The sequence below is a fragment of the Mus musculus genome, chromosome 1 (genome assembly GCF_000001635.26).
Source record: "Mus musculus strain C57BL/6J chromosome 1, GRCm38.p6 C57BL/6J".
In the NCBI taxonomy this organism is placed as follows: Eukaryota; Metazoa; Chordata; class Mammalia; order Rodentia; family Muridae; genus Mus; species Mus musculus.
In genome coordinates, this window is record NC_000067.6 from 164,212,940 (window position 1) to 164,228,080 (window position 15,141).

The window sequence follows — 15,141 nt, forward strand, 5'->3', positions numbered from 1 at the left end:
GGGAGGGACGCTTGCCCGTATCTGGATATCAGCAGTGTAGAAAACCACCCATACAGAATGCAAATGTTGTATAGGCGGGATTATCCTGTGAAGCAGATCTGTAAGTCATTGGGGCGGGGGGGGGGGGTAATTCCCATAATCACAGTGTCCGTGGTAGCTTTGGTCAATCATGTAGTCTAACAAATCTAAAATGTGAGGTGAGGTTCTGTTAATTTACTAAAAATATTCCTTTTCTACAGAAGGAGCATGGCATTTTTCTCTTCGCTTTTTGGAACTTACATAGCAAGCAGTGAATGTTTCTTTCAGGATTTTTTTTTCTTTTTTTGACATAGAGAAAGCAAGCTATTGCTTCAAGAAAATGTCTGTGGTTTTGTGTTGTTCCCCCAAGGAAAAACATAGTACCACTAAGACAGTCAGCTGCCTTCACTCACTAGCTAGGTTTCCTATGCCAATAGTTCGTCTTTGCTTCCCTAGAACGCTCAAAAGTATGCCCAGGCAAAGTTCTAAAGAGTGTATGTGTTCAAAATGTTGAAAGTGAAAATAGAAAAGGTGCCTACCAAAGCCCCACTACATCTCCATGGCTTCTGTTGGCAGAAACTTTCCTTTCAGTACAGCCATGCATTGCTGCACCACAGGAATCCTTTCTTAGAACTGCATCTTTAGGCCATTTTGTGTTTTACTGTGCAAACATCATAGATTGTGTTTACCCAGTACCGGCCAGTCACCCAATGTGGTCTTGATACAATCAAGAGACAGAGCAAGTGAGCATAACACTACACTGTTTCACAGTGTTCAAAAATAACGATAAGAAGTATAGCCAATACACAAAGCAGTTACGTTGGGGTTTATTATTGAATATTATGAATTGTACATAACTGTGTGCACTGTACTACACATGTCTTAGCACAGTAGGTTGATTTATACAGACACCATCACAAACACAGAGGCTATATATTACTTATGACAACTATGATGTCACAACAGCTCCATAGCCTAATGGGACCACTAGGATTTGTGTACTCTGTTATTAACAGAAATGACATTATATGCTGCATGGTGGTACGTATTGTTCAGAACCAGCATCTATCTCAAAGCAAAGACTTGAGACTCTACGGCTGTCTGAAGAAGGGAGAACCCACACTTAAATACTGTGTTGAGTGGGACACTGGCTGTCAGTTCAGTTTCCTCTTCTTCTGACAGTTTTGTCATGTTCTTGTATCTTGCTGTATTCTGTGTCCACTTCTGTCATGGGTGTATGAGCATTGAATAATATATTAGTAGCATCAGAGTGGTATTTGCACTTGAATTGAATAAATTGTTCTTTGTTTTGCTGTTTCCTGGAAGTGATAATTTTTTTTGGGTCTTCTGTGTTGCAAAATGCAGCGCAGGGATCATTAGTGCTGTGTAATTAATCATATTACTTTCCTCTTGACAGGATGTTCCACACCACTGGGCCTGGAAGATGGACGGATTCAAGACAAGCAAATTACTGCATCTTCATTTAAAAAGTCGTGGTGGGGAGACTACTGGGAGCCCTCCCTTGCCCGCCTGAACGCCCAGGGCCGCGTGAACGCCTGGCAAGCCAAGGTGACAGCAACCATATAAATGGAGTTCTCTCACTTTCCAGAAACAAACAATGACCACCACCACAGGGGACAGGAGGGTGGCTGGGAACTGGAGTGTGAGCCTCTGAAGTCCCAGGTCTGAGAATCTAGGAAGACTTGCAGAATCAACAGCTTTCGGCTCTAACCATGACTCAGAGAAAAGTCGTACCTCTTCCTTGTAGTTCTTGCGAGCTTTGATTTAAAGCAGAAAGGGACAACAGCTTGCAAAGAACTAGATAGTACATATTTTAGGCCAGTGGTTCTCAAGCTTCCTAATGTTGTGACTCTTTGATACAGTGACTTGTGTTGTAGTGACCCCAAGAATAAAATTATTTTTGTTTCTACTTCGTAACTATATTTTTGCTACTGTTATGAACCATAATGTAAATGTCTGATATGCAGGATATCTGGCATGCAAACCCCATGAAAAACCATTTGACCCCCAAAGGGGTCTCGACCCATAGGTTGAGAACCACTGTTTTAGGCCAAGTTTTCTGTGCATTCTAAGTCCTCATGTAAGTGAATGGGGACAGTCGTGGCTTACCAGTTCCTAGGTGAGGCACTTTAACATTAATAACAGACAACTAATTATGGTTTATAACATATCTCTTTTTTCATAATTTGCCACTTTAAAATTTTTCCTTCCCTTTCTTTGTGACATTCCTCAAGTCAGTTGGAGGTGGCACAGTTGTAAAACCAGGAGTCTAAATCAGTGATTTGAGTTAAACAAACACCTTCCGGAAAGTTCCTTTGATCTTGCTCCACTAAGTATTGCAGGCCATTCGGTTTGAAGATAACTGTTAATAGCTGACTTATTCTTATTTCATTCTTCGCCTGATAGTGGGATCACAATACTGCAATAACTTTATGATCCCTTCAGACAAGACAATCCAAGTTCATTACCTAGTCTCTTCCCATCTCCCTCCCTTAAGATATGTGTTAATATATATGTAAATATATGATAGATAAATATTTATACGTGTAAATACATCCTAATTCCTAAATTCTGAAGAAATCTTGGTTCTAATCTCAGAGTAGGCCAGTAGAAACAAAAGTGTGGCAAGTGAGACCCACGCGGTGGCTTAGGAGCCAACCCCTGTGCTCTGAAACCCGTTCTCGCCTATTGTGAACTCAGCAGGCTGGGCTGGCAGCAGTTTGTAATGAAGCATCTCTCCAAATCTCTCTGTGCACAGATTAAATCTCAGCTTAGTGTCAGGGCAGAATCTTGGCTAGAATTCCATTCTCGGCTAAAACTCCAGATGTTTCCCTGTATGAAGCAACCCAAACATTTCATTTTGCAATTCTGCAGAAGAAAACTGATACTCGGAGAAACTAAAACAATTAAAATAGTAACATTACATTACATACTGACATAAAAATATAAAAAATGAAAGTGTCATATAGTTATTATACCCCAGATATCCCTTTAAACCTGTACATGGTAAATCTTGTCACCCTACACTCTGTTCTACATCCTTTAAAAGAAATCCTTTCTATAGAGTTAGCTTTAATCACTGGGATTGTAATTAAGACCCCTTCAAATAAATGCTAACTATAGTTTTTTAATGTCATATTTAATCTGAATTTCTCAGTCATAAATTTCTGTTTGATCTAACCTTCTCTTAGCACAAAGTATCTTTATATGATATTTAAGGAGGATGAAAATCAAAGCCAGAAACATGCAGGTGTGCATAGCCTATCTGTCCATGGCTGAGTGCCTCTTACCTGATATATATGAAACCCTTCACCTTTATCTTGTAACATTGATACAACCTTGATTTTAAGTCACTCTAAGATGACACACAGAGGGTCTCACAAAGTTAACAAAGTTTTAGTCCTTTAATTCAATCAATTTTCTTAAAAAAAAACTTTATCATGTAAATATTTAGATATGTATTCATATACACACATATGTCCACATGAATAGGAACAATATTGAGGAACTATCATTTATTCCATCCATAATTGCATGATACGTCTCCCAAAGGTAGAAACTCATCCCAGACAACTCCAGACATGAGTCCCTCTGAACTCTCTTCAGGAGCATGTCCTCTCGGAACATGAGGAGACCTTTTGTGAGGCTAGATTGTGGCATGCCTCAGATACTCAATCCTTTCTCAGACGTCCCTGAAACAATTTACAGCATTTAAATGAACTTGCTTAAAACACTTGCAAATAATTTGGAAATTTATTCTTTTGGTTTAAAGTAAAATTCATTTGTCAGTTAAGTATCCAGCAGCTACTTATTAAGCATCAACTATGTACCTTATATTGCTATGAATACGGGGGGGGGGGGGACTAATAAAGCCCCCACCCTGGAGCAGCAAAAGACATAAACAAGCAAATAAGCACTGTATACAGTATGAAATGCATCCATAGAAATTAAATCTTTTGAAGTTGGTATACAAAGCAATAGGTTTGTGTGTGTGTGTGTGTGTGTGTGTGTATGTGTGTGTGTGTGTGTGAGCTTCTTTGTGGTGTTTTGTCATTATACTTCGCTCTTAACCATTTATTTCCCTTTAGCGTTGTCTTCCCCAGTCAGGCATACTCTATTACTTTCTCTCTAACCCCCCCTCCCGGTCATGATCCATAACAATAAACATGAAATTACAGGGAAGTCTTCTAAAAGACAGCGACTTGTAAAGGAGGAGATGGAAAAGCTTTATGCATTTTCTAAGCATCTTGTTCTTCTATTTTTGGTTGTGAGCCTGGCCTTTAACTGCTGAGCCATCTCTCCAGCCCTAAACATCTTGTTCTTAAGGAAAAGAAAGGAGTAATACTTTTCTCATCTCAGTGCTTTTGTTGTTGTTGTTGCTTCCGTAGGCAAACAACAACAAGCAGTGGTTACAAGTCGATCTGCTCAAAATCAAGAAGGTAACGGCCATCGTAACGCAGGGCTGTAAGTCTCTGTCCTCTGAGATGTACGTGAAGAGCTACAGCATCCAGTACAGTGACCAGGGTGTGGCATGGAAACCTTACCGACAGAAATCCTCCATGGTGGACAAGGTACAGGAGGCTGTACTGGCGACGGTTTTGAAAACTGTCTGGAAACTGTTTTCCGATGAGAAATAACAGTAGCTCGCATTTCTCTACCCCTCCCCCCGAGTCTTCACAACCCCGGCCTCACCCGCTTCTATGGGTGGCTGGTCTCAGAAGAGACCCCATTTGTATCACTTTTCTGACTCAGCCACCTGAGAAACAGGGAGGAGAAACTACCAGGGCGGGCGTGCTGTGAGGCTTTTGTTATCTCTAACTTAGAAGGATGGTGAACCTATCCAGAAAGCCTGTCGATATAATGATAAAGCCCTTGCTGCAGATAGTCTTGCTGCTTGTAGCAAATCAGATGCCCAGGACCACAAGCCTCTGTATGCCACACTGCTACTAAACAGGAAACATTTGGGGAGACTACCCTCCTTGTGAAATCAACGGCTCGGTTACATTCCTAAGTCCCTCTGCCTTCTACCAGCTGGTTTCATAACGCTACCAGAAGCAGAGCCAGGGAAATGTGTTTAGGAATCCAGGAGTGAGAACCAGGCTAAAACTCCCACATAGAGGGAAACTGAGCTTTACCGAATTCTACCTAAATGCGCACTCAGCACGGAACATGTTTGTGCCTCTTTCTCATGTTTTAAATCCCTGACAGTAGGTTTTCTCTTGTTGTAGCGGGCTTTCCTCACCCCAGGAAACCTGCTGTCAGAGACTCTGCTGTGTGTGTTCATCTCAGGGAACTTCCTGAGAGTGAAAACAAAAAAACCTGAACAGGAGCAAACACTCAAGGGGAAGAAGCACACAACCGAAAGGAGAAATAAAGAGAACCGCAGGGTCCCGTTTATACTGAGTGTCAATAATAGCAAGTTATTTACTGGCATCTGCTGCATGGTGCTCACCAGGCTCTTGCTGTGTGTTTGCACACTTTCAAACCTGTGCAGCGCCTGTGGGGCAGAGCTTTTATCATTCTCATTCTGAGGAGGAGGCAGTGGAGTGCAGAGGAACATAATGACTTCTTCAAGGCCACACAGCGACTAAGAGGCTAAAGAAGTAATTTTGCAAACACTCGTGTCTGCTTTATTTATTTTTTCCTAACGACACATCTGATTGAGAAATGAGAGTCTTTAAGGGGACATCTCTCTGGCTTGTGATTTCCCAGCATCCTGAGAATAAATTTAAAAAAAGAAAAAAAAAAAAAAAAAAGCAAAGATGACTGACTCTGGTATAAGAAGATAAATTAATGCCAATTAGAGCTTGCTGACAGGAGCCCGATATAGCTGTCTTCTGAGAGGCTCTGCCAGTGCCTGCCAAAAACAGAAGTGGATGCTCACAGCCATCCATTGGACAGAGCACAGGGTCCCCAATCAAGGAGCTAGAGAAAGTACCCAAGGAGCTGAAGGGGTTTGCAGCCCCATAGGAGGAACAACAATATGAACTAACCAGTACCCCGCCAGAGCTCCTTGGGACTAAACCATCAATCAAAGAAAATACATGGTGGGACTCATGGCTCCAGCTGCATATGTAGCAGAGGATGGCCTAGTCAGTCATCAATAGGAGGAGAGGCCCTAGGTCCTGTGAAGGTTCTAAGCCCCAGTATAGGGGAAGGCCAGGGCCAGGAATGGTAGTGAGTAGGTTGGGGAGCAGGAGGAGGGGGGAGGGGATAGGGGGATTTTTGGAGGGGAAACTAGGGAAGGAGATAACATTTGAAATGTAAATAAAGAAAATATCTAATAAAAAATTAAATGTGCATATGAAAGTACATAAAAGTAATGATTAAAAAAAAGAGAGTAAAACATGAATGCCCACGATGCCAATGTTGACCGTTTTTATCATGTTTTCCTTTCAGATTTTTGAAGGAAACAGCAATACCAAGGGGCACATGAAGAACTTTTTCAACCCGCCCATTATTTCCAGATTTATCCGCATCATTCCTAAAACATGGAACCAGAGCATCGCCCTTCGCCTAGAGCTCTTCGGCTGTGACATTTATTAGAATTAAATTCCAAAAAGAGAAAAAAAAAGGAAAAGAGAGAATAAAAGCTGAAGAAACTCCTTCAAGCCTAAACCATTTAGAGCAGGCCCTATAGCATGGGTATTTTAAATGTTAACAGAAGTTCTGCTATTTTTTTCTAGTTGAGAATAAGCTTTATGTGAGAAGCTTTTAATACTCCTTCATCGCTGCCACTAAGTGAGATGGCAGCTATTATTTCTTCACTGATTTGAATATAAATGGGGAAATATTAAGACCTGGCAAGAATATGACTGTTTTTCACTCTGATTAAAGACATTGTATAATATAATAGTTATATAATGGAATGATATGATTCACTGTGGCTCTTTGAAATCCTGTAGACATTAGCAAAAGATAATACTTTTGGAAATTTTTCATGGACCTAGAAAGCCTTTCTTTCTATATTTTTCTTTTAAAAGCAAACTGTAATTTGTAAACAATAGAAACAAAAGTAGTTGAGGTTTTTTTTTTATCATAGAGAAAAATATATCTTGTTGTAATTAAGTGAGAACTTAAAAATACCCAGTGTTGGGCTGGCTCAGTGGGCAAAAGTGCTTGCTGCCAAAACAAAACAACAACAGCAACACAACACAAAACAAACCTTATGGCTTGAGTTCAAGTCCTGGAACCCACAGTGAAAGGAGAGAGCATATTCCAGAAAGCCGTCCCCTGGTTTCTGCATGACCCACGACCATGTACAAGCACTAACGGTAAATAAAAGATTTTTAAAGCTTGCCTTCTCAAGCGTTCTGATTCTCCATTAGGAAAGAAACAATTGAGCGTGTTTCTCATGTCCCAGTTGGACTTGTGAATCTGTCTTGTTTGGGGCAGATAGCACATATCGATACCCTAGTGTAGCAGCCATCAGACATTAAAAGAGATGTCAGTGATGACCTTGGGAGAACTGGTCATGTGCCTTGGCTTGACTGAAAAGCTGGCACGGTGTGGCATACTGTTTCAAAACTTGGGTTCATCTAAGGGAAGACACTTACCTGTAAAGGAGAATATGGGACTGTTGGCTCAAAGCTTTTAACAGTTCCTGTTAGAACTGCTCCAGGCCAAATTGACAAGTGAATGAAAAGTTCTTTCTGTGTCTTTCTTTCTGCCTCTCCTCACTCAGCAGCTTCTCCTGTTAGCATGTTTTTCTCTGAAAACTTGGAATCTCATGGCACCACATCACTTGCCAGTCTGTGGAGCCTTTCAACACACGCAAAGTCACTTGGGGTGGACGCTTTATACACACAGAATGGTCATTCAAATAGAAAGTTGAAACCATCTGGTTTTGTGAAATAAACCATCCCAATGCTTAAGTAAGAATTGTGCAAAATATAACTGATGTGATAAGATAGATGGTAATTTTGTACAGTGTACATATATCAAAACATGCTTATATGTACCATAAATAAAATTTTCTGGTTAAAATTTTAATTGCAAAACCCTCAAACTTAATCTCTTTCCTGGTGCTATGGGCTCCCTAGGTTGAGCTGGACAGTCTAATTGCTGGTTCCATTTGGTGTCACTCATGAACTTAGGGTAAAACCATGACCTGAGCTGCATTCCTAAGGGGATTTTTGAGAATGTGGAAGTGTGTGTGTGTGTGTGTGTGTGTGTGTGTGTGTGTGTTGGGGTCCTTTCTACCTCTTGATGTTGTCTCAATTCCAATCCCCACTATCTGTCTTCTACATGTGGTTTTCCAGCTTGATGTCGCCGGTGAGTAGCTGGGCTTTTTATATGATGGTCCAGGTGCCTCTAGGCAAATGTTCAAAGTCTAGGCCCCCCAGCAGAGGCAGTGTCTCATTTCTGCCACATTCTGTTGGTGGAAGCAAGTGAAGAATAGGGGAGGCAAGATTCAGTGTAGGAGAAAACTATATGTGATATGCACACAGAACCACTGTTGACTGGAAGTTTCTAAACTCTGTTACTTAGTGCTTGTTCCCGAGAATCTTGCCAATATGTATGAGCGCTTTCAACATCCATTGAGTAGTGACTTTCTAGAGGGATTTACGTTTCCATTGTTACTTTGATTTCGTGATTCATGCTACTATCCTACCAAAATTCCTCTTAAGATTTTCTTTTTTTTTTCCTTTTCCATTTTTTATTAGGTATTTAGCTCATTTACATTTCCAATACTATACCAAAAGTCCCCCATACCCACCTACCCCCCTTCCCCTACCCACCCACTCCCCCTTTTTGGCCCTGGAGTTCCCCTGTACTGGGGCATATAAAGTTTGCGTGTCCAATGGCCGCAGTGATGGCCGACTAGGCCATCTTTTGATACATATGCAGCTAGAGTCAAGAGCTCCGGGGTACTGGTTAGTTCATAATGTTGATCCACCTATAGGGTTGCAGATCCCTTTAGCTCCTTGGCTACTTTCTCTAGCTCCTCCATTGGGAGCCCTGTGATCCATCCATTAGCTGACTGTGAACATCCACTTCTGTGTTTGCTAGGCCCCGGCATAGTCTCACAAGAGACAGCTACATCTGGGTCCTTTCAATAAAATCTTGCTAGTGTATGCAATGGTGTCAGCGTTTGGATGCTGATTATGGGGTGGATCCCTGGATATGGCAGTCTCTACATGGACCATCCTTTCATCTCAGCTCCAAACTTTGTCTCTGTAACTCCTTCCAAGGGTGTTTTGTTCCCAATTCTAAGGAGGGGCATAGTGTCCACACTTCAGTCTTCATTTTTCTTGAGTTTCATGTGTTTAGGAAATTGTATCTTATATCTTGGGTATCCTAGGTTTTGGGCTAATATCCACTTATCAGTGAGTACATATTGTGTGAGTTCCTTTGTGAATGTGTTACCTCACTCAGGATGATGCCCTCCAGGTCCATCCATTTGCCTAGGAATTTCATAAATTCATTCTTTTTACCTCTTAAGATTTTCATCCTGTTAACAGCAACAGGGAATCTGAAGTTAAAGAAAAACATCTCTGCCTTTTCCAAGTCTGGTCTTGTGGATACGCAATTGATTCAACTACCAAGGGACTTGGGGCTTAGATTCCTGCTGAGCCGTTACGCTCTTGACACCTTTAATTTAAGGATAAAGAATCTAATATTTTTATTTTTTTAGTAAGCCACATAATTTTAATTTTTTAAAAGATTTATTTGTTATTATATCTAAGTACACTGTAGCTGTCTTCAGACACACCAGAAGAGGGTGTCAGATCTCACTATGAATGGTTGTGAACCACCATGTGGTTGCTGGGATTTGAACTCAGTACCTTGGGAAGAACAGTCAGTGCTCTTAACTGCTGAGCCATCTCTCCAGCTCCATAAAGCTAGTTCTTGGTATCTCTTCTATAGAATTAGATGTGTTCCCATTTCTCTCTCTCTCTCTCTCTCTCTCTCTCTCTCTCTCTCTCTCTCTCCTCACTATATAGCCCTGGTTACCTTGGAACTCACTAACCAGGCTGGTACACCCAACCTGGTTATCTTATCTATGAGATAAATAAGACCGTAAGGGAAAAGTGAATCAGAACTCTTACTTGTTAGTGTCTACCAGACAAGCAGACAATCATAGCATAAAATGGAAATTAAATGAGTGTAAGCCACACCCCCTAGAGAGGTAGATATGAGTGTTAATTAATAACTCATAATTGATCTGAAAAATTACTATCAACAAAATGTTTGGGCTATAAATGACTTTGAAGCAAAACAAGTTCCACACATTTTGTCTCTCCCTTTGAAGGTGTTTAGCTGAAATCACAGCTTTGGCTACCTGGTGTCTCCTCCCCTGGCATAAGACAATGCCCTGTTTGTTATCTCCTAACTGGTTCCTATGGAAAGAAGTTGAGTGACTCACAGAGGAATTGGGATTTGCAAAGAGAAACCAACAATTAAAATTCTAAACATTATTTGTCATTCTAATTGAAAGCTGGAAAAGACTGGCTGAGCACATCCCAAATATGGAAAGTCCTCTGTAAATATGGAATTGCTTCTTCAGAGGGATTTCAAAGAAATACCAGGCTACTTTTTATAATAAAGAACTCAAGAAGGTGGACTCCAGAAAATCAAATAACCCCATTAAAAATGGGGCTCAGAGCTGAACAAAGAATTCTCACCTGAGGAATACCGAATGGCAGAGAAGCACCTGAAAAAATGTTCAACATCCTTAATCATCAGGGAAGTGCAAATCAAAACAACACTGAGATTCCACTTCACTCCAGTCAGAATGGCTAAGATCAAAAACTCAGGTGACAGCAGATGCTGGCAAGGATGTGGAGAAAGGGGAACACTCCTCCATTGTTGGTGGGATTGCAAGTGAAAGACCCCACCATAAGGCTTAGCAAGCTAGCTGCAGTAACGCCATTTTGCAAGGCATGAAAAAGTACCAGAGCTGAGTTCTCAAAAGTTACAAGAAAGTTCAGTTAAAGATTAACAGTTAAAGATTAAGGCTGAATAATACTGGGACAGGGAACAAGATATCGGTGGTCAAGCACCTGGGCCCCGGCTCAGGGCCAAGAACAGATGGCTCTCAGACGTCAGTGTTAGCAGAACTAGCTTCACTGATTTAGAAAAATAGAGGTGCACAGTGCTCTGGCCACTCCTTGAACCTGTGTGTCTGCCAATGTTCTGACCAGGTGTGTGCCCATTGTTGAACCTTCATTAGACCCTTTCCTCGTACCCCTCCCATACCCATTTCTTGAAAATAGACATTGTTTAGAACTAAAAAGTCCCACCTCAGTTTCCCCAAATGACCGGGAAGTACCCCAAACCTTATTCGAACTAACCAACCAGCTCGCTTCTCGCTTCTGTAACCGCGCTTTTTGCTCCCCAGCCCTAGCCCTATAAAAAGGGTAAAAACTCCACACTCGGCGCGCCAGTCCTCCGATAGACTGCGTCGCCCGGGTACCCGTGTTCTCAATAAAGCCTCTTGCTGTTTGCATCCGAATCGTGGTCTCGCTGGTCCTTGAGAGGGTCTCCTCAGATTGATTGACTACCCACGTCGGGGGTCTTTCATTTGGAGGTTCCACCGAGATTTGGAGACCCCTGCCCAGGGACCACCGACCCCCGCCGGGAGGTAAGCTGGCCAGCGGTCGTTTCGTGTCTGTCTCTGTCTCCGTGCGTGTTTGTGCCGGCATCCAATGTTTGCGCCTGCGTCTGTACTAGTTAGCTAACTAGATCTGTATCTGGCGGTTCCGCGGAAGAACTGACGAGTTCGTATTCCCGGCCGCAGCCCCTGGGAGACGTCCCAGCGGCCTCGGGGGCCCGTTTTGTGGCCCATTCTGTATCAGTTAACCTACCCGAGTCGGACTTTTTGGAGCTCCGCCACTGTACGTGGCTTTGTTGGGGGACGAGAGACAGAGACACTTCCCGCCCCCGTCTGAATTTTTGCTTTCGGTTTTACGCCGAAGCCGCGCCGCGCGTCTGATTTGTTTGTTGTTCTTTTGTTCTTCGTTAGTTTTCTTCTGTCTTTAAGTGTTTTCGAGATCATGGGACAGACCGTAACTACCCCTCTGAGTTTAACCTTGCAGCACTGGGGAGATGTCCAGCGCATTGCATCCAACCAGTCTGTAGATGTCAGAAAGAGGCGCTGGATTACCTTCTGTTCCGCCGAATGGCCAACTTTCAATGTGGGATGGCCTCAGGATGGTACTTTCAATTTAAGTATTATCTCTCAGGTTAAGTCTAGAGTGTTTTGTCCTGGTCCCCACGGACACCCGGATCAGGTCCCATATATCGTCACCTGGGAGGCACTTGCCTATGACCCCCCTCCGTGGGTCAAACCGTTTGTGTCTCCTAAACTTCCTCCCTTGCCGACAGCTCCCGTCCTCCCGCCCGGTCCTTCTGCGCAACCTCCGTCCCGATCTGCCCTTTACCCTGCCCTTACCCCCTCTATAAAGTCCAAACCTCCTAAGCCCCAGGTTCTCCCTGATAGCGGCGGACCCCTCATTGACCTTCTCACAGAGGACCCCCCGCCGTACAGAGCACAACCCTCCTCCTCTGCCAGGGAGAACGACGAAGAAGAGGCGGCCACCACCTCCGAGGTTTCCCCCCCTTCTCCCATGGTGTCTCGACTGCGGGGAAGGAGAGACCCTCCCGCAGTGGACTCCACCACCTCCCAGGCATTTCCACTCCGCATGGGGGGAGATGGCCAGCTTCAGTATTGGCCGTTTTCCTCTTCGGATTTATACAATTGGAAAAATAATAACCCTTCCTTTTCTGAAGATCCAGGTAAATTGACGGCCTTGATTGAGTCCGTCCTCATCACCCACCAGCCCACCTGGGACGACTGTCAGCAGTTGTTGGGGACCCTGCTGACCGGAGAAGAAAAGCAGCGGGTGCTCCTAGAGGCTAGAAAGGCAGTCCGGGGCAATGATGGACGCCCCACTCAGTTGCCTAATAAAGTCAATGCTGCTTTTCCCCTTGAACGCCCCGGTTGGGATTACACCACTACAGAAGGTAGGAACCACCTAGTCCTCTATCGCCAGTTGCTCTTAGCGGGTCTCCAGAACGCGGGCAGAAGTCCCACCAATTTGGCCAAGGTAAAAGAGATAACCCAGGGACCTAATGAGTCTCCCTCAGCCTTTTTAGAGAGACTCAAAGAGGCCTATCGCAGGTACACTCCTTATGACCCTGAGGACCCAGGGCAAGAAACCAATGTGTCTATGTCATTCATCTGGCAGTCTGCCCCGGATATCGGGCGAAAGTTAGAGCGGTTAGAAGATTTAAAGAGCAAGACCTTAGGAGACTTAGTGAGGGAAGCTGAAAAGATCTTTAATAAGCGAGAAACCCCGGAAGAAAGAGAGGAACGTATCAAGAGAGAAACAGAGGAAAAAGAAGAACGCCGTAGGGCAGAGGATGAGCAGAGAGAGAAAGAAAGGGACCGCAGAAGACATAGAGAGATGAGCAAGCTCTTGGCCACTGTAGTTATTGGTCAGAGACAGGATAGACAGGGGGGAGAGCGGAGGAGGCCCCAACTTGATAAGGACCAATGCGCCTACTGCAAAGAAAAGGGACACTGGGCTAAGGACTGCCCAAAGAAGCCACGAGGGCCCCGGGGACTGAGGCCCCAGACCTCCCTCCTAACCTTAGGTGACTAGGGAGGTCAGGGTCAGGAGCCCCCCCCTGAACCCAGGATAACCCTCAAAGTCGGGGGGGCAACCCGTCACCTTCCTGGTAGATACTGGGGCCCAACACTCCGTGCTGACCCAAAATCCTGGACCCCTAAGTGACAAGGCTGCCTGGGTCCAAGGGGCTACTGGAGGAAAGCGGTATCGCTGGACCACGGATCGCAAAGTACATCTAGCTACCGATAGAAGCAGCTTCCTGCAGGAGGGGCAACGTAAGGCTGGAGCAGCGGTGACCACCGAGACCGAGGTAATCTGGGCCAAGGCGTTGCCAGCCGGGACATCCGCCCAGCGAGCTGAACTAATAGCACTCACCCAGGCCCTAAAGATGGCAGAAGGTAAGAAGCTAAATGTTTATACTGATAGCCGCTATGCCTTTGCTACCGCCCATGTCCATGGAAAAATATATAGGAGACGTGGGTTGCTCACCTCAGAAGGCAAAGAGATCAAGAACAAGGGCGAAATCTTGGCCTTACTGAAAGCTCTCTTTCTGCCCAAAAGACTCAGTATAATTCACTGCCCAGGACATCAGAAAGACAATAGTGCTGAAGCTAAAGGCAACCGAATGGCGGACCAGGCAGCCCGGGAAACAGCCATGGGGACTGACACAAAGGCCTCCTCACTTCTCATAGAGACCTCAACCCCGTACACTCCAGACTTCTTCCATTATACTGAGACAGATATAAAGAACCTACAAGAGTTGGGAGCCACATATGATAGAAAAAAAAAATATTGGGTCCTGCAAGGTAAACCTGTGATGCCTGACCAGTTCACCTTTAAATTATTAGACTTCCTTCACCAGCTCACCCACCTTAGCTATCAGAAGATGAGGGCACTTCTAGACAGGAAAAAAAGCCCCTATTACATGCTAAATAAAGATAAGATCCTCCACGAGGTGGCGGAATCATGCCAAGCCTGTGTCCAAATAAATGCCAGTAAGACTAAGATCAGGGCCGGAACACGAGTAAGAGGACATCGACCAGGCACCCATTAGAAAATTGACTTTACTGAAGTGAAGCCCGGACTGTATGGGTACAAGTATCTCCTGGTATTCGTGGACACGTTCTCTGGCTGGGTTAAAGCCTTCCCAACCAAACATAAGACTGCCAAAATAGTGACCAAGAAACTTCTGAAAGAAATATTTCCAAGGTTTGGAATGCCCCAAGTATTGGGGACTGATAATGGGCCTGCCTTCGTCTCCCAGGTAAGTCAGTCGGTGGCCAAGCTACTGGAGATTGATTAGAAACTACCTTGTGCTTACAGACCCCAGAGTTCAGGTCAGGTAGAAAAAATGAATAGGACAATCAAGGAGACTTTGACCAAATTAACGCTTGCAACTGGCACTAGAGACTGGGTACTCCTACTTCCCTTAGCCCTCTACCGAGCCCGCAACACTCCGGGCCCCCATGGACTCACTCCGTATGAAATCCTGTATGGGGCGCCCCCGCCCCTTGTTAATTTCCAT

The 15,141-nt window shown here is 44.1% G+C and overlaps 1 protein-coding gene and 1 non-coding gene across 2 annotated transcripts in view; both read left to right on the forward strand.

Moving 5' to 3' along the window:
• The window catches only part of F5 (coagulation factor V), a 68,443-nt gene extending 61,105 nt beyond the window's left edge, over nt 1-7,338 (forward strand). Inside the window, exons 23-25 of the mRNA NM_007976.3 lie at nt 1,436-1,587; nt 4,428-4,610; nt 6,439-7,338. Of these exons, the coding sequence (NP_032002.1) occupies nt 1,436-1,587; nt 4,428-4,610; nt 6,439-6,585 (482 nt within the window). The 3' untranslated portion in view covers nt 6,586-7,338. The remainder of the gene's footprint in view (nt 1-1,435; nt 1,588-4,427; nt 4,611-6,438) is intronic.
• On the forward strand, nt 4,739-4,801 carry Gm51287 (predicted gene, 51287). The gene has a single exon (NR_162776.1). It is a non-coding gene; the product is annotated as a predicted gene, 51287 (primary transcript).
• Nucleotides 7,339-15,141: the final 7,803 nt, after the last annotated feature.